Consider the following 8,919-nt stretch of genomic DNA (forward strand, 5'->3'; position numbering starts at 1 on the left):
AAGCCATATGAACAGTACTGGAGGGGGGTTTGGGGGATGATCATGTGCAAACTAGAATATCAAATATTTATTGATGTTATTGTCAGTACTTAAATGTTTGAGATGACGTAGGATCAATGTTGTGTATGTTTGGGCTTGATTTGCTGGCTGGGGGGGAATTATAATTGATATAATCAGAGGGTTGGACATCAACTACAAGTAGTTTTATTTGTCAAATCACAGACATCTAGTGTCCAACTGCAGGATTACACTCTCACCACTCTACTGTGTGTGTGTGTGTGTGTGTGTGCGTGTCATAAACACTCACCCTGTCAGGACCAGTTGTCATCATGGAGACCAAAACCTGGTCCTAATGAGGCAGAACCTCAGTCTTGGGGAGCTGGTTCAATTTAGGACTAAGATTTGAATAATGTTATGGTTAAGGTTATTGAGTGTGTGTATTCTTGTATGGGTATTTTTCTGAGGACCAAAAACTTGGTCACTGATCACTGAGGAAGTGAGGACATTTTGTCTGGTCCTCACTTTGTGACACACAAACAAGGCTTTTTCACCTAGTGAAGACCTGGTGAAGACCTGGTTAAGATCTGGTGAAGACCTGGTTAAGACCTGGTGAAGACCTGGTGAAGACCTGGAACTTTGTGTCCAAACATGGGACGAGTTGTTGAAACTGTGACTCTTTGTGTCCTCTGAACCCACGAGGATAGGACACGTGAGGACACGTGAGGACATGTGAGGACACGTGAGTCAAGATTCAAAGGGTCCAGAATAGTGACGAGGACAGCTGTAATCCTGTGTGTGTGTGTGTGATCCACTGATCTTACATAACAATGTAATCCCACATCACACGGAGCAGGGTGTGTGTGTGTGGTGATGACACACACACACACACACACAGAGTCATGTGATCAATGAAGATAGTTATTGATCGCTGACTGTTAAAGCTGCAGTACGTCACGTTATTGTCCTTCACATTAAAACTATCAGACGTGACTGAGGGAGCATAGCAGGGGTGGGCAGAGTCTCTCTCCCCCAAAAAATAAATCACTTCCTGTGTGCAGCAGCATGACATCAGTGTGAACAGCGTACTACGTCAACTCCAAATCTTTTAAAACATGGAAATAAAAATAAAAACCCACCCAGCTTTTATTTTGAAAACCCTTCCTGTTTGATGATGTCATAAAAACAGAGCCAGACTTCTGAACACTAAAAACATGACTTTTATTTTGAAAGAATGAAGGTTTTTTTTTTTTTTAAAAACATACACTCTCTGCTTACATCACAGCATGACATCACCACAATGTCATTGTGACATCACCACGACGCCATGGTGGTGACGTCACCATGGCGTCATCACTTTGAGACATTCTCCGATGCAGACTAAAAATGCCAAATCTTTTCATCTGTTGGTTTGTGCAAGCTAAATGCGGCTAATGTGTAGCGTTCAGGCCACGTAACTCCAAACTTCTGACTCCACCCACTCTCCTTCCCATTGTGACTGACAGTTAAAGTTCCATGACGTGAACGCAGCACGCAGACGCTCACATGACTTTCAGTCAGATTAACTCTCATGTTCCCTTTAAACATGTAACATGTCCCTTATCACTCACTCACTCACACACACACACAAACACTGTGGTATAGTTACATTAGCGAAAAAAAAAAAGTGCGAACAGAAAGTGCCAGATTAACTTTAGCCTCAGAGACGAGTCGTGTTCACAACACGATACAAAAATAACAGTGATCATGTGACATGTGGGCTACATTGTCTTAGCATGTTCTCTACAGCAGTTACCATGACAACAAAAGGAGGAGGAGCCTAAACACTGCGAAGAACTGTGAAGTATTTACAAGAAGATTTAAACGTAACATGTGTGCAGGACGGCGACGGCCGTGTCGCCATGGCGAAGATCCAGGTCCCACAGCAGATTCAGGACTGTGGCAGAAGGTGCTAGTTTTCAGCAACTATGGTAACCATAGTTAACTTTCAGGTAACTATGGTAACAGGTCAACCATACTGACGTCTGGGTGTTTCTTCAGAACAGGACCAGGTTTCTGAAGAAATTGGCTCGTTCTCAGCTTATTCTCATTCTCCTTTTTCTCTGAGAACATTCGGTGCAAAGAAGCGTTTACAGTTTCTGGACTCGTCTTCTAAAAGTCCACAATCAAGGACAGAGGACAGCGGTGTCGCCATGGCGACCTTCCTCACTCTAAAGCTGGTGGAGTCATGCAGGTCAGGGTCAGGCCTTGGCATCAATATTCTTTGGGAGGTTTTTAAGGAAACACTTGTGATCGTCCTGGACCATCATCAACACCTCGCTTTGCATATTTTTAAATGTGGCACCAATCCGGTGCTGGTCCAGGGTCCAGGTGTTCAGGTGGATCAGGCCTCACATACAGGTTGTGGGTTTTAAGGTGCTTTTAAATACTTGGACCAAGGGTCGGCTTTCAGACTCAGACCAGGTGTGGCTCAGGTGAGTGCACATGGAACCACCTGAGCCAATCATGGTCCTCGTTCAGCTGGACTCTGGGGACAAACCGGTGTCAAGTGACTCAGTGAAACAGCAGAGTCCAACACCCGGGTCACCACCAGAGTTAGTGGTCAGCATCATCCACAGCTGGAACCCATCCAGGGTTTAGTGTTAGCTTCAAGTGGAACACCTTTAGGGCTAGCGTTAGCTTCAAGTTGAACACCTTTAGGGTTACAGATTATTAGAACATCTCATGGGTTAACATTAGCTCCTTGTGGATCACCTTTAGGTTTAGTGTTAGCTTCAAGTGGAACACCTCCAGGGTTATAGGTTAGCATTAGCTTCTTGTGCATATTCCCCAAGGTTAGCATTAGCTCCTTGTGGATCACCTGTAGGACTGGTGTAAGCTTCATGTGGATCACATCCAAGTGCACATGTGGAAATCTCAAGATCAAACTCAGAGTGAACGCGGCGTTGCTAACACCCTGCTGTGGTCTCACCAGTAGGGGGCGTTGGCATGGACGCGTCCCCAGCTCTGCCACTCAGGGAAGATCCCCGCGGACGTTCTGGGGCTTCCGTAGGGATCGATGTCGATTTCCTCCCTTGTCTTTGTTTTGTCCAGCACCAGGCGGTAGTTGTTCCCGAGATTGTTGTCCCACAGGGTCTGGTCCTTGGTCTGGTACTGGAAGCAGAACTCCACCCGGCTGCAGGTCTCGGGCAGCTCCACTGAGAAGGAGAAGGTGTCGGTGTCAGTGGAGCCGTAGACGTTGTTCAGAAACTGACAGCGAACGTCCTGAAACGACTCCCACGCGTCAAAGGTGACGCGGACCAACACGGACTTCTGGAAGCAGATGTTTCGCACCTGCACGGTTCCCGAGAGCCGGCAGTCGTGGACCGAACAGGACTCCAGACAGACCTGCTGCGCCCTCAGACGCCGCCTCAGCTCCAGGTAGTCGACGGCAGGAGGAGTGAAGTCCAGGACCAGGTCTGAAGCACAGTCTGCAGATCAGAGCGGAAACAGGATCATCAGTGACGTGATCTGTGATGACATCTTCGTCAGCTCTCTTACCTTTGACGTCCTCCAGGTTTAGTGCAGCTGTGACGCCCTCTATCTCCGCCAGCTGGAACTGCAGCTCGGCCGTCAGGTCGTCCTCCGCCTCGTCAAACACGTGGACGACTGCGAGTGCCAAACCCCGAGAGTCTGCAAACTCCACGCTTTTCTTCTTCTTCTCTGAGCCGCTTGTCTCCACCTCCGTCTCAGTCGCCGTGGAAACCTCGCTGCTGATACAAGGTCGCAGCAGCGTGGCGGCCGACGGTGAGCAGAAGTCGTCGTAGTCGTCGAGGAAGGAGCGCAGCGGAGGTGAGCCAGCCAGACACACCCTCATTGCCATGTCGACCGGCATGATGGGAGGCGGAGCCTTGGAGCGAGGGTTCAGGATGTGGAGAACTCTGAGGACACATGAGACCACGTCAGCGCTACTGACACTGCTCCTGTGACCGTGGTCACCATGGTAACCACCACAGACCGCTAATCCGAGCTAAAGGAGCTAGCTAGATCTGTGTGCTGTTACTCGTTGTTGCAACAGCATGTGAAAAGTACTTCAAGTACCTGTTTGTATACGTGAAGTACTTTAAGTACCTGTTTGTATACGTGAAGTACTTTAAGTACCTGTTTGTATACATGAAATACTTTAAGTACCTGTTTGTATACGTGAAATACTTTAAGTACCTGTTTGTATACATGAAGTACTTTAAGTACCTGTTTGTTTACATTAAGTACTTTAAGCACCTGTATGTATATATTAAGTACTTTAAGTACTCTTTAGATTGCAAGTACAAAGTACTACTTGCAATTTACTTTTCCTCACAGTTTACACACATGAAGTACTTTAAGTACCTGTTTGTATACATGAAGTACTTTAAGTACCTGTTTGTATACGTGAAGTACTTTAAGCACCTGTATGTATATATTAAGTACTTTAAGTACTCTTTAGATTGCAAGTACAAAGTACTACTTGCAATTTACTTTTCCTCACAGTTTACACACATGAAGTACTTTAAGTACCTGTTTGTATACATGAAGTACTTTAAGTACCTGTTTGTATACGTGAAGTACTTTAAGTACCTGTTTGTATACATGAAGTACTTTAAGTACCTGTTTGTTTACATGAAGTACTTTAAGTACCTGTATGTACATATTAAGTACTTTAAGTACTCTTTAGATTGCAAGTACAAAGTACTACTTGCAATTTACTTTTCCTCACAGTTTACACACATGAAGTACTTTAAGTACCTGTTTGTTTACATTAAGTACTGTATGTATACATTTAGTACTTTAAGTACTCTTTAGATTAATTTACTTTTCCTCACAGTTTACACAGTTTCTGCTCCTTCTCTGTGAAGTACTCTGTGTTTTAGTACACACACACACACACACACACGTGTACGTGCAGAGTGAGTACGTGACGCGGGACTGAGGACACACGCAGCAGAGACATGACAGTAAACAAGAGTAGAGAAGAGTAAACAGACGCGACACACACACACACACGCTGCGTGCGGACGTGACGCACTTTGTTTTCTCTCACCTGCAGTTCATGGAAACTTTGTGAGCAGCAGAATCCACAGAATCCACAGAATCCACGAGCAACACGAGAACCTGAACCCGCCACCGGCCCCGCCCACGCGCGCGCGTGCGCGCACACACTCGTTTACGCCGTCGTTTCTTGAGCTGTTGAAATTACAGTCGTTTTTCTGCTGCAGCCATTTTGAAGGAAAAGAAGAGAGAGAGAGGGGGAGAGAGAGTGAGAGAGAGAGAGAGTCAGCTGACCTGTGTGATCCAATCAGAGAGCACTGATAAGAGTGGAACGTCCCACCCCCGCGAGATGATTGACAGCACTTCCTGTTTATTTCTTTATGGAGAAACGTTTGTACTTGAATAAAAATCCTCATCATATAAAAGTTCATTCAACACAAACACACACACACACACACACACACACAACACAGACACAACGCAACACAGACACAGACACAGACACAACACAAACACACACACAGACACAACACAACACAACACAACACAAACACAACACAGACACAACACAAACACACACAGACACAACACAAACACAGACACAAACACAGAAAAAGACACAAACACACAGACACAACACAGAAACAGACACAAACACAACACAAACACACAGACACAACACAAACACAAACACAAACACAGACACAACACAACACACAACACAACACAACACAACACAACACAGACACAACACAACACAGACACAACACAGACACAACACAACACAACACAACACAACACAACACAACACAGACACAACACAACACAACACAGACACAAACACAACACAAACACACACACAGACACAACACAACACAAACACAGAAAAAGACACAAACACACAGACACAACACAAACACAGAAACAGACACAAACACAACACAAACACAAACACACAGACACAACACAACACAAACCCAAACACAGACACAGACACAGACACAACACAACACAACACAACACAACACAACACAACACAACACAACACAGACACAACACAACACAACACAACACAGACACAGACACAACACAGACACAACACACACACAGACACAGACACAGTCACAGACACAGACACAACACAAACACAGACACAGACACAAAAACAGACACAGACACAAACACAGACACAGACACAGACACAGACACAGTCACAGACACAGACACAACACAAACACACACACAGACACAACACAAACACACACACAGACACAACACAAACACACACACAGACACAGACACAGACACAAACACAAACACAGACACAGACACAAACACAAACATGTTGTTTTGGGTGAAAGTGAATCATTAGAATCATTAGAATCATTAGAGTCATGAGTACAGATGAGTTGACAGAAGGTTCAGTGCTGACACGTTTGCTCTCTGACCTTCAGTCTGATGATGTCACACTCTGGTATCAGCCGAGTAAAGAACAGAGCGCTCTCTGTGTTTATTTATTTATTTATTTTTCTCAGGGTTATAAAAACTCCTTCACTTTGGTGACGTCGTAAAAACAATAAAAAACAACACAAGTGCTTGTTTATGTTTGTGCAAAACAAATAATACTGTCAACAACAACTGTACCGCCAAACAGCAGGGGACCAGTGGGTGGCGCTGCAGGGAGCAGCGGGGGGCACTGCAGGGAGGTTCAGAGACTGAATTTATGGCTTTAACAGTGCAAACAGGCCCAACATCATATGACCCTGACACCAACAACAAACAACAACAAACAACAACAAACAAACAACAACAAACAACCGGAAGTGCAGTTCCTGTACTTCCGGTTGTTTGTTGTTTTTAGCGCAGCTGGAGTTCAAGCCTTGTCCTTCATATGAGACGCAGCATCCAATCAGATGACAGGAGTGGATGAGGACCCGCTGACCCGGGGTCAGAGGTCAGAAGTCAGGGGCGTGTCTACAGGCAGATGTTGATGTGTTTGGCGAGCTCTCGGTCCAGGTCGTGGATCAGAGCGTCAAAGTCCTTCAGGCTCAGTCGACAGTTAAACGGAGCGTCAAAGTCCAGGAAGTCGTCCACGTACAGAGCTCCGCCTCCTCCTGGTGGCCACGCCTCCTTCTTCTGCTCCTCCTCTTCGTCATCGCTGTCTGAAACGACAACAGGAAGACGTGAAAACAGACGTCCTCAGAGTGGCTGCAGTTACCACGGCGACAGTATTTACCTGCGTCACTCTCACTTCCTGCCACCTCGTCGTAGTCCGCCTCCTGTCCTGACAGAAGGTCACGCCCACACACGCTCCAGTCGCCAGCGTACCGATTGATTGGAGGCGGACTGTCCAGCCTGGCGAGCCCACCCCGCCCTCGCCGTGACACCACTGGCTCCCCCAGTGGGTTCTGTGGCAGCATCAACTGCAGCGGCTGCAGCAGGGGATTGTGGGTAAAGGTGGGGGAGGGAGGAAGGGAGGAGTCTTCATCCAGCACGTGACGTGTCGGCACTGAAGAAGAGAGAGAAGAGGAACAGAGATTTCCATGGCAACGGCAGTGTTTTAAAGTGGGTGTGGCCATGACGACTCACCTGGCCACTGCTGCAGCAGGAAGTGCAGCGCCTCGATGTGTCGTTTAAAATCCACCGCGCTCGCCATCTCCTCGCCTTTCCCTCCGCCCCTTCCTCCCCTCACTCCTCCCCCTCCTCGCCACGCCTCGTGCGTGGGCGTGAGCAGCACCGGGCCGAAGCAGACGGCGAGGTTCTGGTGCGTCATGCGGTTAAAGGAGCTGAAGGAGGCGACCAGACTCAGGTGGTCCAGTAAGAGCCTCAGCGTCGCCTGCACACAGGAAGTCAGCGCTGTGACATCATCAAATCATCACATGACCAAGCACCAGAGGGACGGAGTAATAGATTACCCTCTCTGGTGGCGGCAGACAGGTGAGCAGCTCCACCGTCCTCTGAGGGTCAGAGGTCACAGGAGGTGGAGTCATGGCGTCTCTGACCACCTGGTACAGCGTGGTGGTGATGAGCGGAGACGGCAGCTCGCGCAGGTAATCCTTCAGAATACCTGAGGACACAGACTCTGCCCCTTTAATCACATCCCTCACAGCTGATCAGCGAGGGTTTGTGATGACTCACCTGTGATGACGTTGATGTCGGGGTAAAGGTCATCGCTGAGACACACGGCGCCACTGTTCCTCTCAAAGCAGTCTCTCAACTCCTTCTTCACCGCCGCGGATCCACATAGTCTGTACACGCCCACCACCTGAGAGACAGCCAGACAGACAGACAGACGGTCAGACAGTCAGACAGACAGTCAGTCAGACAGTCAGACAAACAGACAGACAGACAGACAATCAGACAGTCTCTACACGCCCACCACCTGAGAGACAGACAGTCAGACAGACAGATGGTCAGACAGTCTGTACACGCCCACCACCTGAGAGTCAGGCAGACAGACAGTCAGACAGGCGGTCAGACAGTCTGTACACGCCCACCACCTGAGAGACAGACAGACAGTCTGTACACACCCACCACCTGAGAGACAGACAGTCAGACAGACAGTCAGACAGACATACAGACAGACAGTCAGACAGACAGACGGTCAGACAGTCTGTACATGCCCACCACCTGAGAGACAGACAGTCAGTCAGACAGACAGACAGACAGACAGATAGACAGTCAGACAGTTGTACACCCCCACCACCTGAGAGTCAGGAAGTCAGACAGACAGTCAGACAGAGAGACAGACAGTCAGACAGATAGACAGTCAGACAGTTGTACACCCCCACCACCTGAGAGTCAGGAAGTCAGACAGACAGCCAGACAGACAGACAGACGGTCAGACAGTCAGACAGACAGTCAGACAAACAGACAAACAGACAGACAGACAGACAGACAGACAGACAATCAGAC

General features: G+C 47.8%; 2 protein-coding genes across 3 annotated transcripts in view; both read right to left on the minus strand.

Moving 5' to 3' along the window:
• Positions 1–1,201: 1,201 nt before the first annotated feature.
• On the minus strand, positions 1,202–5,269 carry LOC131448939 (protein phosphatase 1 regulatory subunit 3C-B-like). 2 transcript variants are annotated; one of them, XM_058621774.1, is made up of 4 exons: positions 5,057–5,269; positions 3,538–3,917; positions 3,331–3,467; positions 1,202–3,194 (listed from the first exon to the last, which is right to left on the minus strand). In XM_058621774.1, exons 1-4 carry the CDS (start codon positions 5,065–5,067, stop codon positions 2,946–2,948), a joined length of 777 nt encoding a protein of 258 aa, XP_058477757.1. In that variant the 5' UTR covers positions 5,068–5,269; the 3' UTR covers positions 1,202–2,945. The 2 variants fall into 2 exon arrangements, with proteins under 2 accessions (XP_058477757.1, XP_058477756.1); XM_058621773.1 differs by having other exon boundaries at positions 1,202–3,467; positions 5,057–5,267.
• Positions 5,270–6,507: 1,238 nt separating this feature from the next.
• The window catches only part of LOC131448896 (rho GTPase-activating protein SYDE1), a 9,344-nt gene continuing 6,932 nt past the window's right edge, over positions 6,508–8,919 (minus strand). The window contains exons 10-14 of the mRNA XM_058621691.1: positions 8,143–8,269; positions 7,920–8,071; positions 7,594–7,840; positions 7,241–7,513; positions 6,508–7,166 (exon numbers count right to left, since the gene is read on the minus strand). Coding sequence (XP_058477674.1) covers positions 6,979–7,166; positions 7,241–7,513; positions 7,594–7,840; positions 7,920–8,071; positions 8,143–8,269 — 987 coding nt within the window. The 3' untranslated portion in view covers positions 6,508–6,978. The remainder of the gene's footprint in view (positions 7,167–7,240; positions 7,514–7,593; positions 7,841–7,919; positions 8,072–8,142; positions 8,270–8,919) is intronic.

This window comes from Solea solea, chromosome 21 (assembly GCF_958295425.1).
Source record: "Solea solea chromosome 21, fSolSol10.1, whole genome shotgun sequence".
Taxonomy (NCBI): Eukaryota; Metazoa; Chordata; class Actinopteri; order Pleuronectiformes; family Soleidae; genus Solea; species Solea solea.